General features: G+C 38.5%; 1 protein-coding gene across 2 annotated transcripts in view; it reads right to left on the reverse strand.

Moving 5' to 3' along the window:
* The window catches only part of DOCK1 (dedicator of cytokinesis 1), a 298,286-nt gene that overhangs the window by 25,278 nt on the left and 253,204 nt on the right, over window positions 1–19,804 (reverse strand). For both annotated transcript variants that reach the window (XM_062580681.1, XM_062580680.1), the window contains exons 41-48: window positions 16,198–16,339; window positions 15,918–15,996; window positions 15,174–15,258; window positions 13,557–13,643; window positions 9,787–9,963; window positions 8,647–8,730; window positions 3,902–4,039; window positions 187–332 (exon numbers count right to left, since the gene is read on the reverse strand). In XM_062580681.1, the coding sequence (XP_062436665.1) occupies window positions 187–332; window positions 3,902–4,039; window positions 8,647–8,730; window positions 9,787–9,963; window positions 13,557–13,643; window positions 15,174–15,258; window positions 15,918–15,996; window positions 16,198–16,339 (938 nt within the window). The remainder of the gene's footprint in view (window positions 1–186; window positions 333–3,901; window positions 4,040–8,646; window positions 8,731–9,786; window positions 9,964–13,556; window positions 13,644–15,173; window positions 15,259–15,917; window positions 15,997–16,197; window positions 16,340–19,804) is intronic.

Here is a 19,804-nt window from a genome sequence, read left to right on the forward strand (position 1 = left end):
GTGCCACATAAATGTTGGTGGGGCTTTGTGATGAGACACATCTGCAATAAAATACACCGGGAAACGACCCAACTGAAAACAGCGTTATCATCTGGAACAGCATGGTCACAGTCCTAAAAAGGTAAAGATTTGCATGCTAGATCTTGCTCTGCAAAGAAAAGCCCTTACGGATTATTTCTCACGTACCCATCCGAGCCCGGTCTAGAAGGTGTGCTGTCCGATGAGATGGAGGACACCGATGCGACGGAGAGGGGTCGGGAAGACGAGGGCATGGTGAACGACCGCACCATCGACCGGGGCCGACTGCCTCGCCTGTCGTCCAGGCTGGGGGGCTGCGGGAAGAAACACACGCTTTACTCCTTACGGCATGCGGCAAAAGTAATGCTGAGAGCTTCCATGGATTTTTTCTTAATATAAATCATGTGCAATGGCAGTGACACCGACTCTAAATTTATACGTACATACAGAGTTTTAAATATTTTCTCATACTTCACTTGCTTCAATGGAATTTACAGGGCTTTTTTTCTTCCCCCATCTGGGCTTCAAAAAGTAACTTTTTACCTATCTCTGCAATGGAAATGATGTTTAGTATATTTAAAGCAAGCCATTTAAAATGATTCTTTTTTTTAAAAGAAAAAATGCACTAACTAGATCTTTATGTCAAGAAAGCCAATTTACAGAGTAACATCTTGGTTAAGAAGAAAATATATACGAAAGTTTCTTTTAAGTGCTGACAATTTTTGAGAGTCCTGAATATTTATACAAGCTTTGTTAGTCATTAATAACTGATATATGCATAAAATAATTGAGCTCCTTCAGACAACAAATAAGAACCTCATGCTGCTTAATTACAGGTAGATTTTCCACCCTGTCAACCACTGGTAAATTGGTACTGTACAAGGAAGACAGAAGCGATAAAACTCCATCAATCCTGACAACACTTAATAGCAGATAGAGTGAAACTAGAGAGATAACAGCACCCACGCCTGGCTTTCCAGGCGCCAGCCATACGATGCCAAAGTATATTATTGAAGTAAGTGACACGCAAGTGCCATTAATGCCGATATTTGTCTTCTCCTTGGGAATAAATTACTATTTGATATACTGTCTTCCTAAATACACTGGCAAGACGGCGCTTGAAGACCACAAAATGAACGAGGCTTGGAAGGATGCTATAAAGATGGGCAAGTCCCGTGTACGTTGTTAGCATTGCCTGGTGAAAAATAAGTCGTTGCTACAGGAAACACCAAAGATGAATCTCTGATGAGATTTGGCCGGCTATAAAATTCAACAGGGTGCTTCCTTGGCCTATTCTGTCGCACCTGGTTCTGGGGACTCCGAGAGCAATGCCACGTTTTTGCCGGTCCCCCCAGCCGCGTGCGTAGTCCAAGACGTTCTGCGTCTCACCGAGACCGAGCACAAAGCTGAAGCTTGCTCTCTCCTCATACCTCTATTTACCCATTCTTCAGATGAAACACCTGTGGGATTTTCCAGGGAGAACTTTGAAACCAAACTCAGATGCCCTTTATACTGGCGTGCTTCTGGCATAGCATCCGTAAGCTCACGGATATGCACCGAGAGAAACAAACAGTGCCGTAAGCAGAGCTGGATGAAGACAGCCTTGGTTTAAAGCTGTGCTTAGGCTGCCTCTCTTAGGGGGTTCATTCCTTCATGAAAGGCACATTTCAGTGATTGCTGCTCATCTAGGGACAGAAATAAAACTGGAGAACTTGCAATTGTTTTCCAATTTTCTTCCAATTTTGTTCATTTTCTCAATTTTATTTCTTAATTTATTAAGGACTAGATTGCAGAATAAAGAGTAGATTGCTGCAGGGGAAAAGCAATAACACAGGGAATAAGGAATATGTCATATCATTCCAGCTTTCTGCTATCTTGGGAACAGTCACTTGAATTCTTAGCCTAGCTGGGAGCTCCCATCCGATAATCTTGCCTTGGAAGATTTAAGGGTGGGAAAGCAGAAAAGGCATCAAGAAGGGCCAATTTTTTCTATGATTCCCTCTCTATGAAATTGTGCTTCAGACGCCAACTTTTCAGGTACAAGACAAAAAAAAGCAACTGCAAATACTTTTAGTCTCATGAGTACAGAGTTAACCTCCTAAATCTGAGCTACCTGTAGAACAGCAAAGTAACACCTGCCTGAATCCATACATTAATGAACAGAGCACCTCCAAAAGCCACAAGCAAAGCCCAATTTAACAGTCGTGAAATCTGACATTTTCCTAAGGCACTACAGAATTCAACCTTCTTTTCCAAATGGAAGTCACCATTTACTCGCAGCTAAGCCTCTGACATTTGATAGCACGTCCTCTCCCTGATGGGACCTGTCTGCTGTGACCTGCTCGCTGGCCTTCTTTTTACAAGGGAGTTAATGGGACCAGAGTACAACTGCCGTCTCTCTTTCCAGGGAGCTAGAGAAAAAGCAGGGCCACAGAGGAGACGGCAGTCAGAAGTGCAGATGAAAGCTGGCAAGCTGCCCCTCCTGCGCAACACGTCATGGTCTGCTGGTGATTTCCTTCATTTCTAAATGCTTTTGCTGTTAGGATCAGTGGATCTGTGCAATCTTAAAAATAAATTGTTGCTTTTTCTGGATGATTTGGTTTTATCAGTTCTTTTGGTGGAAACTGTTTTCTACTATAGAATATTCTCCAGTCCAATTTGGAGACAAGTCAGAAAACACATGTTGCACATTCAAGTTTCTCATCCTACTTTCCTTTTCACAACAAAGCCTACAAAATGCAGTATGCAATGCTACTGTCAGTGCTGCCAGTAGATAGAGCATAAAACTAGCCCCAGCAGTCTTCAGCTGGGACATCAACTCAGCATACTCAGCCTTAAAACATCAATTGCTTCTCTATTCCTAGGTTTTTTAAAATTGATTCATAAAATAGCATCTGATCCATGTGGCTTTTTATAGGATAACCAGTTATATTGTCAATTAAGGTGGCGTCTGACAGCTTTTGGCCTTCCTCCCTTATGTGCAACAAATACATTTAAAGCAGAACAAAACCTAATTGGAAACAGTACCAAATTCTTGTTTGTGCCTGAAAGAGGAAGCAGAAGCAAAAACTGAAAATAGCGTGATTGAATGACGGAAGCATTGCCTCCAGCACTACTAAACTCATCAAGTAGCTGCTACCTATTGCCTCCCTAATCTTAGGCAGGTGGCACAATATGGGAAAATTAGAGACGTCAACTACACTTAAGAGCAGCCCACTACTGGAGAGCAGCACAGTCCTGAAATCTAAAAAGGAACTAAAACATAATGAAGGTGACATTCAGCTCTAGAACCACCACGCTATGATCTCTTGATAGCAATTTTTAAAAGCAATTCCTTAAAAATGGAACACTGAAGAGCTGCCTTGACTTTCAAGAAACAGATTGAGGCAATTTAGAAACCCACTCTAAGAAATGAAGTAGCAAAGCTTTCTGGACAGGTCTTACAGCATCTGCTCGCTATTTAACGATTTGATGGTGTCAAGTCAAGACCACTGAGTACAACTGTGTCTGCCCCAGGTAGGCAGGTATGACATAGTACAGACCACAGCATCAGTAACCAGAGACACCCTTGGTACAACCCTGTGTGACATCCAGGTTTGATGTGCAACACACGGCCAACCGCAACACCTTCTGAGAGCCTGTTTCTGGAATTTTTGAGGTTGTGAAGAGAAGGATGTCCATGTCCAAAACCGGATTTAATTCCATCACTGGTATAACTCCTACACTAGAAGGAAATCACTATGCTCTGTAGGATACTTAATTAATCCTGCATTAATATTGCTTCTTTTAATCAGTGGGAATTATAATAGAGAAATACAAAGTTAAATGCAATTTACAGTAATTCCAACTATCTTTTGAAGCATAAAGTTTGCAGATAACTTACAACAGTTCTGACACCATACTGTTTTTCTACTTTTTCCTTAAGCTGCTTAAAGCAGGCTTCCATCCGCTCATGGAACGGCCTCAGCGCTTCAGTCACCTTCTCTCCATGAATTCGGATGCCTTCAGCCAGGAAGGGAATCTGGGAATCAGAATGGGATTACAATTAGCATGCTGGTCTTCTGCAAGTGAAGGATTAGCACAAGTCTTCTGCACATATTGCAGGAGGAATGAAAGATCTATGGAATAATAATTGAAAAAAAAGCATATGAAGCACAACATAACAAAAAGGGTAGTTGAAGAATGTTACACTTAATTTCCTTTTTCTCCGCTACAGTCCTTTTAAAATTAACACCTCCATCGTTCTGCCCAGCGATCACGTAGTAGGGGCACAGCCGAATAGATCTGAGAGCACAAATATTCCTGTTATGTTATACTAACAAGCCCCCGTATGTGCTGTTCTTTAAAACAGCATACTGATGACTGATGACTCGCAAACTAGGTTATTAACGTTAGTCTTTTCCCAGCCTCCTGAGGATAAAAACTCGAAGAAGAAAATACTTATGTTTGCTTTAATGAATGCTATTTCTAAAACTGCAAAGGAGCTACATCCCTGTACGTTCACGCGTATATTACACAACAATATTTATTAAAAAAATTTATAGCTCTCTCTATAAAAAGCTGCATTTCTCCTCAGCACAATTATTTTATTTTCTCTGAGAACAAAACAGGAGAGAAAGGATTAAATTAATTCTCTTTTGTAACTGAAAGTAATCATTTATCTGCAAGGCTTCTGTCACAAAATATCCATGCCAACACAGGATTATATAATTAGTTCATAGTGTGGAGGTGTAGCTGACCTTTTAAAATGTTTTGAGAGAGACATTTTCATTCCCACAGCTATCCAGACATACCATTAGAGCTTTCTATCTCGAGCTTAGGAAAAATATTTCCTCTTCCAGGTCCGTTTCAGCCCACGCAGTGCTCTGATTCCAACTTAGATATTCTCTGCAGCAATCAAGCTAAGAAGCTGCTTCTTAATAATTTATAATTAAATCATAATACTGATTAAAAACAGATTTTTCTAATAAGACTGAGCAGCAATCAGAATGAGTAGCTTTATTAGTAAGGAGGATAATAAACACACAGATGAATTACAGATGAACGGGCTCAAGAAGTCTCATCAAGATGATTCCATGTGCTTTGCTACTATTTAACAGGGCACAGCTGTTACTTCCTTTGGTAGTTTTTTGAGGGGGAAAAAAAGGACAACATTTTTCACTGTAGCTACTTTTATTTATAGCCATATGGATTTGTACTCCACAAAGATTAAACGTTAAAATCAGCTAACTTCTCTGCTCTAGGTAAGGAAACGAATTTGAAAATGTTCATAAATATCAAATTCTGACACTCTTGTTTTGAAGAAGTAAGTGGTCAAATGGCTGGTTTATTTAAACAGACTTGCTGACAGAGCGGACAGCTCTGAGATCATTTTCACAAAGAGAGAAAATGCACGAATGAGCCTCTACTATGGAGCCAGCATCTCGAGTTTAGGAAAATCGGGTAGTATGAAGTAATTTTTTTTGGGGGGGGGGGATAGGTAAATGCTGTAGTCAGAGAAAAATATGTAGCTGCTTCCTTTTTGAAAGAAGTAAAGCTGCAAAGATGTTTGTCCAGCTTAAGAGAAGGCACCAACCACACGTGAAGGAAAGGAGAGGAGACCTGCCAGGGGAGGAGGAGGAAGCGGCTTGTCATTCCCTAGGGGAAATCCTTGCCTTACCGGGAGCTAAATTTCACAAACCTCCTGCTCCTTTGCTACAGAATTCCTGCCAGGCTTCCTAGTCTGAATATTTGACCCTCTCTGCCCAAGACTAGTATTTTAAACGTTTATCAGCTATATTAGAAAGTACTTTCAGACTGTTTTTCCATTTCTGCTTCAACTTCTACTAATTTCAGAATTCTTCCTGCTGTTCCTGCTCCTCTTCAGACACGGATGCAGCAAAATCTGCTTAAGAATGATGCCAAATTTTACACCAGAATTAATCTTTGTAGCCTGAGGAGATAGAGCCAGAACGCTGTAACAGTCACTCCATCATCTGCTCATTTGACTTTGGAGCAAGGGATGGGTTTGCTTATGGGTTTATTTTAAAATACCCTAACAGGGCGCCCTCAGCTTTGGACAGGTAATGAAAAAGTAAAGATAACACTAAGTAGCTGAACCTAAATGAGAACGGAAAGCAGCTCAAGACAACATTTATTCTATAATTCTTTGTTGATTCTAAAATTTCATAAAGCTGTATTGCAGCTTAATACTACTGCTTATTTTTTTTTTAAAAAAAAGATTTTCATTTTCTGCTCATCTGAACAGTATTAAAAAGGTACCTATGCATTAATGATTACACAGCTTAAAATAAAATCCTTTGAGAAAATATGCTTTTAAAACTATTAATTTTTGCATGCTAGAATCTTTTGGTGATGTAGAAGCAGCACAAGATTACTAGTGTGAATTACTAGCTGTCGTACGCTGTAAATACATTGGCTAAATGTGGAGTGATTAAAGGCATCAGCATGGACGTCATTACCTTTATGTTAGAATAAAAGATCAGCTTGAAATGATGTAGTTGCAGGAAATAATTTTTTCTAAGTGAAAAAGCACTAACTTGGACAAAAATGGACATTACGTTACTAATGATATTAGCTGAAAAAATCATAAGCAGAGAGAAATGTACAATTAAAATTCAGAGGAGTTATGAAAGGCCCATGTCCTGAAAGGCAGGAGTTCCACAGGGCGACTGAGACAAAGGCAAGGTAAGGGGCAGAAAAAATAGTCAGCTGATAATATGATTGTCAGATTACTATTTCATATATTCAGATTGATTTAGACTGCATAAAGAAAATCTCTATGTGATTACAAAACCCCAAGAACCTCAGTATATGTTATTGAAAAAATGAAAACTCATTTTTACTCTCAATCACTGCCAAGACATGGATGAATTCAAACCACTGACTTAGACTGGAAAGTTTCCATAACAACTCTCTCTCATTACATAACCCAATATTTAGAAGTAAGCTTCCCTCCCTCCTATAACGTTATGCTATATGTATTGTGAAAACTGTGAAATATTTTTAGAAGAGGTTTAAGTCTTAGGTTGCACAACATGTATACCAAAAGACCACGCAAATTCAAAAAGCACTGATTTCCACCGTGAAATGGCTGGACCTTCCAGTGGAAAGCATTTCAGATAATGAATAGTTTCTCTTGATCCCTTCTCTCCCTCTTTCTCAGCTCCTATTGTTTGGAATTAAAATACTGATGGGAAATTATGTACTTAAAACCACTGAATAATTAAAATAAAATGTGATTATGAATACATATTTTGAAACAGTAGTCTTATTTTAATACACAAATGTCAGCAAAGTGAATCTTTGCTGAGGAAAAACGTGTCTGTAATTCATTTAAAATATAGCTATTAGAGGAAAAGACAGAGCTGACAGAAAGTTAGTCTTCTGGGATCAAATTATTTTCCTCTACAGAACTTAAAAGCTCCTAGAATCCTATCTTCTGTAAAAGTTCCCAGGGAAAAAAAATAAATAAATAGACAGAATTTTGGCAGACCAAAAGAGTTTTTATTCAGTGGTCGTTTTATGACCTTCAGAGGAATATTTTGTTTTTTGTTTTCAGTATTGTATCTTTGGTTTTACTACCTCTAAAATTGAATCCTCTAGAAATGTAAATTTTCTCCTTTATTACAAAGGCAGAATTGAATATAAAAAGACAATGATGTACTTTCTTCTTTTGGAGGAAAAACATTCCTAGTCACACTGGCATTTTTTACTTATCAGAAAATTCTCTTGAGACCACTGAAAAAAGGTCAGCATACTGCTACGGGACAAAACTGGAATTGTTTCCTGCTTGTCCTGCAAAATATTCTTTTTTCAGTATGTGGAAATCCAGTTCTTGTCACAAGAAGGATCCTGCTTTGTTTCCGGCACTTGTCTGCAAATCCGGGCACTATTCCTGGCTCAGAAAATATTACCTGTGTGAACTTCTATTTAAGTGACTTTTGCTCTGGCCAATAATCATAAAAATACCAGGTGATTTCATCACACGTTAGGGCGTTTATGGAGCAGCAGTATTTTTATACCATGCTAAGTTACACAGAGATTATATCAAACATTTCACAGAACATCTAGATGAATTTACTATCTAGTTCCACATGGGAGTTAATTTTAGCAATTCCCACATTTAAGATTCTGTGCTAAAAGGTACTGTAAGTGTACACTTACAACGTAATAAAAGCAAAATATGCTGCTTGAAGAAAGAAGAGAACATGTGAAGAAAGTGTCGGTGTGTAGGAGGAGAAGGTGAGATTCAGGGTTACACATTTCAACCCTTAGCTTTTCGATTTATGAAATTAACTTCAGGAAACTAAAACGCAAAACTGACTTACCAGTAATGCTAACCAACGTTATTACAAGATATTTTCTCATTTCAGGGACGTGGGATATTTTTTCACTATATTGTGGTTTAAAAAGAAAGGTTAATCATGTTTGGTACTTGTGGGTTTATCAAATGACAAATTATGTCATATTTGAAAAGATGAACTTTAGCTCATGTTCCAAGACAGTTTAAATGCCAAAGAAGTGTATACAGGGTGAACAGTTTGATGTCTGAATTTTCTCAAAAATGACACTAAGCTGTCTTTGCAGGGCAGCTGGCCCCGACGAACTTGACTTAAAAATTTTTACCTGCCAAGCTATCAGATCCTTCAGTTTTTCAATCTTGTCATGGTCTTCTGGGTGTTCGTGCATATATTTTTCAGTAAAAAATGCCTAGATAGGAGAGAAAAATGAGCATTTTTTTTTCAGAAAATGAATTGACACCTGCTACTAAGGAAGAATTACCTGAAGCAAAGATAGATGAATCAAACAGCGTTACAAAATAGCAGTAACAACTACAAATACGAGTTGAAAATCAAGGAAAGAGAGAGATAATTTAACAATATCTTAAGATCAAGATATCCATCTTTCATGATCAGTAAAGTGGGCAGATGATTGCATGGTGAAGAAGACCCAAACTGCTCATCGAGCGAGCAGCACAGCTGAGCAATTCGGCCTGTGCATTACTCTTGCAGAGGAGCTCCTAGTAGATGAAGTGGGCCAGAATTACTGAAGGACAGAAACAATCTGATGACAGCTTAAGTCAGCATGTACTTACTTAATTTATGTTATTAAGACACGTTGCCTGTGTATGCCAGCTTAATATGGTTAATTTTCACAACAGGAATAATTAATAAAGTGTTTATTTTCCCGACGTTAGTATCTCGTTCCATATAACTTTTAACAATTTACTTGTAACAAGCCGTTAAGATGATTCAGAGAGATTTGCAACTGGCTGGTATCTCAGAAGTCATCTCTTTTACTTGACTAATCCTTACAAATTCATGTATTTGAAAGCAAATGAGAAAATTGCAATCAGCTACTTTTGTCACTGAAGTTCACCCAGAAATTCCTGCTTTGGCTCCGATGTCCAATTGCATTAGAGCGCGCATTTAAGATGTCATCCATCTCACTTTGTAACTCCAGCGAGCAACCATCCACCACATGTCTACACGAATTTTCTGGCAGCTAAAATATGCTTGCTGCTAAACATCTTTTACTTCAAATTTGGAAGGGCAGAAATGTATCCAGAAATATCAGAAATACACAGAAGGCATTGAAAGATGTAGGTTCTAGGCAGCGTTCTGCAGAGCGTGTATAATACTCGTGTTGCTCATACGCAAACGCAAACACGCACAGGTATGCGCATGCACACACTTTCCACAGCCTTACAGGAGAGTCCAGGTCCAAAGAGGTGACACAGGACAGGACACGTGATTCTGACATTACCTTTTCGTAGTTTGTGAACCCTCCCATGACCGCAGGATCCACAATGCCGTTAAGAAGCATAGACAGAGGGTTAATAGGTAGATTTGGATCATTCAGATGCTGTTGAATCATATTATTGATCTTGTCGTTTGTTAATTGCATAGTTTCTATTGCATTTTCCAGTGGACTGATTTCAACCTAAAAAAACAACAAAAGGAGGTTTTAATTAAGGAATAGAGCTTTAACTGGCCAGGCCACTTCAACAGAGCGAGCTGTCTAGCTAACCACCATGGTTTGAAGCATTTCAGAAGTTTCACAGAAAAGATATTTAACTAGTAATCAATAGAAAGGGTTATGTTGGGCAGTTAGGTGTTCGGTGTATCTATCTATCTATCTACCTATCCATATCATAACTAGTACGATTACCAGTATTGTTGGAGAAAGTCAAATGCACTTCACTGTTAAAGTAGAGATTAGATCTCAGAAGTGTAACAAAGCAAAAAATTTAGAAAGGCTCTGACAGAACTCATGAGATGTTTTTGAAAGATTATGGAGAACACCACAAATTAACCCTAAGTTTTAGAAGTGCGAAGAAAAATCCAGCTTAATGCAACAATAAGAAAGAAAGAACTTAATGTGCATTTTCTGATGGAAAAAGTAGTCTTAAGAAGCTCAAAAATCAAGAAGGTATTTTTGCAGGAATTATTCTGGTGTACTTCCAGGGAAATAGAATTTAGTATGTTGACGAGATGGCTTCTACGCTACCCACCACGCTTTCTTCCACAAGGTCACGTTTTCTTCTCCCTAACTTAGATAACTGAAGTACAAAATTTTCTTTCTCAGGTAGTCTTGACTTCAATGAAAAGCAATCCTCCAATGCCTTAATGGGGTGAAGTAGTTCTCATACTGTGTAAAACTTGTTTTATTTTAACTGACGGATCTCCAGCTACTATGTATGACCAGATACCGTGTCCGTGGCAATGGTGGTTGTTTATATTGACAAATAGGTTAAAATACTTAAAATGTACCTCAAATATGCATATTTAGTGAGTGGACTAAAAACCCCTCCACTAACTAGCAGGAAGCCACAATACAGAAAGGCCTCACTGGAAGACTGAAGTCACAGTCTACTTGCATTTAAAAAATGATGTGGTAGGAATAGAGAAGAAAGGTTAATTGGGGCCTGTGAGGAAAATGCAAGTGTATATTTGATTACACCCTAATTTACATAAATGCTACATAAACAAAGCAGCACTTCTACCTAGCTATCAGTTGCTTAACGTGTTGCTGAGAACCACTTATAATCAAATACTTTTAGTTGTTACTCTTACACCTGCCATCTGATTACATCAAGGATGTTTTGATTAGCATTTTTAAAAGTATGCCTGGTGAATTATTTTAAGGAGGGAAGGTAACAAGCCTATCGGCGCTGTTACATCTGCTGCCCAGCACAGACCCAAACGCTTGCAAGCGGACGGCCTCTGACAGCTAGAGTCGGACAAAATAAGTGAGACCCTATTCGGCGTTTCAGTCCTCAAGAACTGTTGGAGCTGTGTTGTGAACATCACATGCTAAATTTAGGGCTCTTGTCATTTTTATTAACGCGTTTATAGCCATCCAGTAATTTGTTGATGAACCATTGCTTTTAAAGCTCTTGAATATCTATAGAAATTAGCACTCATTGAGCTGACAGACGTCTCTTTAATTTTTCTATGTCAGCAATCACGGCTTTCTTCCTCGCTCTCCTTTCTTTCAGCATTTGGACAATCCTCTTGCCTTCTGTTTTAAAAGCAGATGGAGGGTTGTAGTTTCCAGCCTGCTATAAACCGTGCCTTGGACCTTGTTGAAAGCTATTTATTACAAATTTCTATACTTGTAAGTATGAACTTTCCTTCAAGCAGCCTGCTAACTCTGGGCACTAAACAATCTATTTATGGCAAAGAAAAAATTACCCGCTCCTGATACGTATTTGCAACACTTTAAAGATTAAACATCAAAACAAAGTATAGATTAGTAATTGCGCTTTTTTAACCTCACTAACTATAATTCAAAATCCAGTTTCTCAGATTTTTTCCTCAGAAAAATTTTTCCTCTAAAATTGTTTGGGGCCAACTAAGCAAATTAGATTCAGAATAATGAATATACACAACAAATTCCTTTTATATAATGAACCAACTGAAAAGGTTTAGCTAAAATTGCTCAGAAATAAATAATAAAAAATATATATATTTGAGGAAATGATGCACACTTCTACTGCTTATGTAACATAATTGAACTTATTAAATTATTCAGGCCTCTTTCATCACTGATTTGCTACAATCTCACCTTTTCATTTAAAGGTGTTCTAATTTCATCAATAAAATATTAAACTGTCACAGGTATTTTAATCCTCTTTGTTTAGTATAACAGCAATAATATCTGTATCCATAATCAAAATTTAGCATTAAGGGAGATGCAGACTCTGTGATCACACTTCTAGCACTGTAGCTGACAGCAATCTTGAAGAAAGTCAATACCAATTTTGTAGCAACTACGCCAGAGCCCGGTCAAAAGTTATCCTTTGCTGTCTTCCCACATATTATTAAGTCCCCTTCCCGTATCATTTCTCAACTGTGTGACTAATATAATCCTTACTTACAAAAAGCTTATAGAAAGCACTCTCCCAGGATTTATGCGCATTTCTGTGACAAGCATAGCGTTAAAGGTGCGTGTATACAAATTGCTTGCATAAAGCAGCTTGTCAGGCTCCATTCTTAACTCGTAAGGAAAAGGGACTTTCCTCAGATTTGCCAGCCCTTATAAACAACACTTTTGGCAATCAGGAAGATAAATGCAATCTTCTCTTATCAGGATTATATTGAAAATGCAAAATTCATTAAAAATTCAATGTTTTTTATACAGTTGTCTATTACTGTCAAATATCACATTTATATTCTGTTACTATAGATACCATAGTAATTTTCTGCATTACTTCTGTTCATCTCAATACAACTGTCCAACATAACCTCAGTGGAGCAGTGAAAAAGGTTTTAATTAATCATATGCAAATTGTTCTTTCCCTTTAAAAATAAGCCTCACAAGGGAGATTTAAAGACTGCAGTAACAATGTTTTTATTGCTACTTAAAAATTATAGCTGCATAAGAATAATTTAATCATTAAGACATTTAATGGCCATGTCTTATCTAAACAGTGTAAGTGGTATAACCAGAGAAATGCATATTTTGGAGTTAGTGAGGTTGCTAGGGTATATTTTAACTAACTATGGAACAAGAGCAACATGAAAAGAATCTTTAATCACAAATGAAAAGTAAAGAAGAAATTCAGACACATATGATGCAGCTGGTTTATGGTATAGTTTGCACAAATTACAATCACAATTCCTGAATTCTCTTTTCCAAAATGCAGGTTGTTTTTTATACAACAGGGTTCTCCCACTGCATCCAGGTCCTCCTTCATTCAGGACACAGCAAGCACCACCAGCTTTAGAGGCTCACCTGCTGAAAGGTAGGAGTACTTTATAAAAGCATTTCAGGCCTTGCCCTGAAGTTTAGGACAACTCGAGCACACTCATTTCTTTGTACCAGGAGTGGAAAAGCATTATTTTAGCCACCCACAGTCAACAACCCGCATCCGCAGCAAACCAGCAAGTTTCCTTTGCCTTCGGATGTTATATATAGCCGCATTGATTGGCTGTTCACTCAAGCACAGTCGTACGGAAACACAGGTGTTCGCTAACTGTATAAAAACCACGTTCTTTTATGCAATTGCAATGATGCAGAATTGATCTTACCATGAAAACTGATTTGACTTCAAACCACCTTAGAATCCCCGGCAGTTTATAGGCGGTCACGTAGATGGTTCTCTCAATCCACATATTCTGCAAATGTGACACAAACCTCACGTTATCAGATGGACAGGGTTTATTTTAAACCTAGACTTAAACCATCATCATCATCAGAAGGAACTGCGGTGTAACGGACATTAAAAAGGAAGCTTCACGGGGAATCTGCTTGGAGAGACGACGGAATAGTGCTTTAAACCTGAAGATGCTGTGGCACACTGCCACTGATACATTATTTAGCAGGCAAACAGCATGTAAAAGATCCACCTGCTTCTATGGGATGGGTAATTTTTTTAGTTTAACTTCCAGAGCTTTTAAGGACTATCTTCCATAAAACAACATCTTGACATAAGGAAAAGCTTTTTCCATGAAAGCAGCTGAGCAGCGGGGCAGGATCCCCAGAGAGGCCATGCCATCTCCATTCGTGGAGATTTCAAGGCCCAGCTGGATAAAAGCCCTGAGCAGCCGGCTGGACCAGACCCTCCCGAGGTCTCCTGCCGACCTTGAGGCCTCGGCCTGAATTATTTGGTGCATATTTACATCCTTTTGCTGTTTTGAATTTAAGGACTGATGATTTAACAGCATTTAACTTTTCTTCACGTCTACATACTTGGTTCCTAACAGATGTCAAAAATGTCTCTTGACCTGATTTTGTGAAGACTGGCATATGTTAATAGTTCATTTTATTTATCTGAGTCTTTTTAAAAACAGAATTGTTTATTCCATCTCCCAGTAAGAGAAGATGAGTTTTCAAAATGATTTACATCTGCCTAAAAACTTTACCTGTGCTCAGAAATATATCAAACTGTAAAGCATTATGGCTTCAGAAAAAGGGGGTTTCCTACCTTCTCAGCTACACCCCTCCAGATTAGATCAGCCACTTTGATGTAACAGCCACCAAAAGAGGCCAGAGAAACAAAAGGACACTCTGAATGAGTACTCAGTCTTTGCAGTTGAAAATCAAATACTCAACATTCACCGGGACACAGATTCCGTTAGTAAAGTACACAGAAAACTAAGTTCTTTGTTTAAGAAATGATGAATGAATCTAACATTTTAATTACTACTACTTTACTACTAACTGCTCCTACTAGCACCACTGTGAATAAAATGATGTCTATAAAAGAAAGGTAATCAATTTTATGCAACCTGTTGTAAACATTTTGAGGAATACAACCTGTTCTCAGATGAGTTTTATTGACCATTAGATGAAACATATGGAGAAAAAAAAGGCGATTGCTGCAAAAAGATTGGTTTTAAAAGATACCTGACTAGACTCCTCATGGCAAGACAGGTTTCAGCAGGACACATCTATATTTTAAAGCCTAATAGATTTGAATTTCATTTTCAAAACAGTTTTTAACAGACTAAATATAGCTTTGTGCATTTTTTTCCACTGGCATAGAACAGAACATGATAAATTGCTTTTTTTATTGAGCTTCTAGCAAAGAGAATCACCTTTAAACCTAGAATTTATTTTTAAATAACCAAAACAAAGAATGGTTCAGCTTCTCAGAGTGGAGGGGAATAAACAAAACCCAAAGCTTTTTTTTTTTTTTTCTTTACCGCAAATTCATTATCTGGATTTTTCTCTCCTTTTCGAACTGGGCGTGAATACTCAAACCTTTGGACTTCATTGACCCTATAGAAACTGAAAAAAAAGGGAGGGGGGAAGAAAAAGAAAGAAAATCTCAGGCAAAGAAAAGCATAATCATTATCAAATATTTTCAGTTTAGGAATTGTTGCTAAACTCTATTTCTAGCAAAAAAAGTGTACGTGCAAATACAAAATGTCTGTGGGACGAGTGTTTTCCAGTGGGTTACGTAAGACCTCTAGGTCTTATGTAAGGACCCAGGAAAAATAGGAAAATAGGAAAAATACCTATGAAACATCAGTACCATCACTGCGTTCCTTGGCTGTGCACGTACAGAGGAACATCCAAACACACCTCCCCAAAACATAATCCAAATAAACAAGACAACATCCAACCTTAAAACAGTTACTGTCTGAAGAGGGGCTACAAACTCATCCTGACCCCGATCAAAACGTCCGTGCAGCCATACTTCACCTTCCTTCAGTTTTTATTACTTATTAATACTTATAGCAGCTACTAAACCGGGGTGTCACAGTAAGGAGTCAAGTCCCAACACACTCCTCCTCGCTAAGTTTTCCTTTCTCATATAAATTATTTTCATTTGTTGTTTGACAGACTGGAAGACCTATTCACTATATCTAACATTTGTTACACAAAAAACTAATCTAAGTATCAGAGGGGAGACAGATAAAATTGCAAAAGCCACCAAAACTCACCTCACGATTTGTTCTGACACTGGCTTGTGAAATTTAGGTGGTAAATCAAGTTTGGGCTTTACCGTAAAGCACTGAATATCTGAATTCAAGGGTTAAGAACTGAAAAAGAAGACAATTTCAACCATGCAAAACAGACGGTTCCACTGAAAAGTGGACAGAAAAGTCAACAACCAGATTAACACGTGGCACTGATGAAGGCAGAAGGGCAACACCTGCCTGCTCCCGCGGCCGCAGACACAGGCACTTGTGCGGGCTTCTGCACGCTGCGGTACAAGGATACACTGGCCAGAGGAGTTCTTAATGTCATCGCCTGGTGGAGAGGTTGTTTTCATTTTTTCTGCGTTTGGAAACTGCGTTAACAACCTCGCTTCAAAGTCTTCGCGGCGTTCGTACTCCTTGCCCCGGTAAATGAACACTTTGTTCTGGAAACAAATCGAGAGGCAAAATCCTGTCAGCAGCATTCACAGTAACGAATTAGGATCGCTGAAATGTCGGTCCCAACGACGAGATATTTTTCATCCCTAACATTAGGATATCATCAATAATTTACAAGATTTTGACCTCAATTTGGTAAGGCAGGGATGCGTTTCCGTAACTCCAGTTCAGTACTGGGACCATGAAGCACACGCTTACCTTTAAGCGTATGTGCAAGCCCCACTGAACTCCCCAGGATCTAAACACGTGGTTTAGAGGATCTGTGGCACAGCGGCCCACTGAAAAAGTATTAAGGCAAATTACACTGTCTATGAAATCCAAGATCTCCCTAAAGCCCTCTTATCCATCTTCCAAAGTTAAGGAGGGAACAGAAGTAAACAGAGAGACCTAGGCGCTCTCTCTATATGTACTAAACGGGTACTGACAAGAGCAGGCAAGCGAGCAGAGGCAACTATAGACATGAAACAAGGTCAACTTCAGTATGTAGGTCCAAGGATACCAATTTTTTTTTGAAAGACTGGTACACTGTGGACTTCATACTAGTCTATTAGAATTTTGCCAGAATACAGTTGTCATAACAGAGTATAGCTTTCAGATTACTAAGTATATTGTATTTCTATGTATTGATTTCTTCTGCTAGCAATAAAGAAAATTAAGATAGATTTTATACAGTCCATGTACGTACTGAACACAAATTCTGAAGAAAACATGCGTATTTGTAAACCGATTAAACATATTAAAGTAAGTTCTGACATGAATGCAACACCTGAGTCTTAGAGTAAATTTTGACGTGAACGCAACACCTGAGTCTGAATATGCTCAACCTTAACTTTATTACTCATCTCAGAATGAATACTTGGTGAGAAGATTATATAGCATTTATTATTTAAAAAGTGTTAGGAATTCAGGTAAAAAAAAAAAAAGATGAAATAATTTACCTTTACCCTATCAGGTTCAGTTCCGCAATGCTATCTGTTGAAACTCAAAATAGATGAAAATAATACTCTCTATTTGAAAAAATAAGATGTGAAGGGCAAATGTCCAGGAAGTGTATTATAATTCACAGGGAGAATTACAATAGGAGAAAAAGCTTACATTGAGAATTTTCTCACTCAACAAGGCACTTAATAGCCAAATTTTAAGATTTTTTTCTTGCTCATTTATTACAAACTGACCAATCCTCAAGCCTTCATTAAAACATAAGTTTTCCTGAACTTAACAAGAAAGTTATTCACTTGTAATGAGAAAAAGCAGTTCAATATTAATAAAGCAGATTAACACTATTCTGCGTTGTATCCCTCAGACTGTACAGCCTAACAGAGAGGTCCAGCTGGAAAGTTGTGTGTTGTACTCTGCACATTTTTTGCACGTAAATACTGTGGTTGGGGCAGGAGCTGCAACCAGCCGCCCCACTCAAACGCTCGCGGCAGCCTGCTGCGTCTCCCACGGTCCCAGGATGGACACGCTCTCGGTAGCGGCTCTAGCTCACTGGACGTTACCCACGTCTGCAGAGGGTAACATGGCCGCAAAACTCTCTGTAAATCTGTGATTTCATCACGCGTTTTGTAACATAGTCTTGAAGATCACTGTTAATGCAAACCTTCTCTTTAGGAGTAGCATAAAATATTAATTCAATTATTTTCTAGAGAATCGGGTTGGTTGATCTCGACAATGACTCCTTCCTACCTGATAATAAACAAATTTTTGGCTGGTATAACCTAAGAGACAACTCAGATTTTAAAGAATTCTTAATAAACTTTTCTTCTTTAATGTACCACAAACAAGCATTTTTGTTGTTTGACACTTGATAAAAGAATGTTTCATGTACAATGCCTAACTTGTATTTCAAATGTGAGAGCAATTCTTAGCTTTCTGCATCGTCATCTCTTTAGCATCAGTCTTTTCACTCAAAAACCACAGTAGCTTGCACACCATCTTGGATTTGCGTCTGTTACTAACATATGGCTCTGTCAATTTGCAGAATTGCATTTCTTAAGCTTCAGGGCAGATCTGGGTGCTGATGATCCTGCCACTTCAGTGAATAGTCACATTCTCTTTGGCAAGAGTTGCCTGGCCATCATTTGGAGACCAAACAGCGTGGGTTAGCATGTCAGAGCTTAGCTCCAAATCTTTTTCAGTAGTTTGCACACAATGGATGCTCCAAAATACAGTCTTAGCCTGGCAGAAACTGCCCAGGGTCACTTTCCTCTCAGCTCAGAAGTATGAACGGCATAAGTCTATCTGTAAGGCAGCACCCCAGAAAGTACTAAAAGCTACCTGCTTCTGCTTCTTCATGGGGTGATTCAAGAACTTCAAGTGTTGTTCACTGACTGATCAGCACGAACTGTAGTAGCTGCTTTCTGAATATACAGAACGGGGGCACATTCCACAAACTCTTGTGAATTCCTATTTCAGACTAGATTAATTCCAATCACAACACAGACCAATGTGCAGGTGATGTGTTCAGTTCTGCTGCCACTCCAGCAGACCTCCGGAGTGGCCTAGTTTATTTTTCACAGGAATCCATTTGAGGCTGGATCCAATGAGAAAAGAATACTACTCTAATGTCCCAATTATTTACTTGAACAGCAGCAGACTTCCAAATCAACTCCTGATTACTTGAGTAAATATATTATTTCTTGGGGTTTTTTGCAAGCCTTTCCCTTCTTTTCTAAAAACATTTTAAGCTCCTTTGTGAATATCTGATCATAAGATTTCTAAGTGGGAGGATCACTCTAAGACAACTCTCTTCTGAAATCATCATGTTTTTTTTTTCTTTACTTTGCACACTTTTAATACATCATAAATACATCTAAAGGAACCAGCTGACCACAAGTAAATGGATAAAAACAACTTAATCAGCATTCACTGGATTTAGCCATTGAGTCCGACTTCAGCATTTGCCTGGGCTTACCCTTGGTATTTTGCCATAATATGCGAGTGTTAAAATGTAATTATTCAGTTATATTCAGGAACTCATCTCTTAAACAAGTATTTCCAGGAGGAAACCTACTAGCGGCCCCTGAGACCGAATCTCCGAGTCTTCTGGAGCAAAAGTAATTTTATTCTTCTGTCTCTTGAACTGCCTTAATCTACTGGAACTCTTCCACAGGGGTTTGGAGAAAGATTCTTCCTAAACTGAAAATCCTCAGCTTTTAAGACATGAGCAGCGGAGTAGCTAAATAGCTAACGTATTATTTCCATGTCACAGACTAGCAGATAGAGGACATAGTCCAGAGGCTCATGATACAGATGGAATTTAGATGTTTAAGTCCCCCAACTAACCACTAGCTCAACTCCGTAACAATCCGAGTTTCAGTGGAACAAATCTAAAATGATACTAGCCTTCCATTACTGTCATCTACTAAGTGACCTCTGTTTCAAATAGATGCATGACTCATGAATATTTATGACGAAATCTCCTGTGAATAGCAGCTCCTTTAAGTGGTCAA

This window comes from Rhea pennata, chromosome 7, assembly GCF_028389875.1.
Source record: "Rhea pennata isolate bPtePen1 chromosome 7, bPtePen1.pri, whole genome shotgun sequence".
NCBI classification, from domain to species: Eukaryota; Metazoa; Chordata; class Aves; order Rheiformes; family Rheidae; genus Rhea; species Rhea pennata.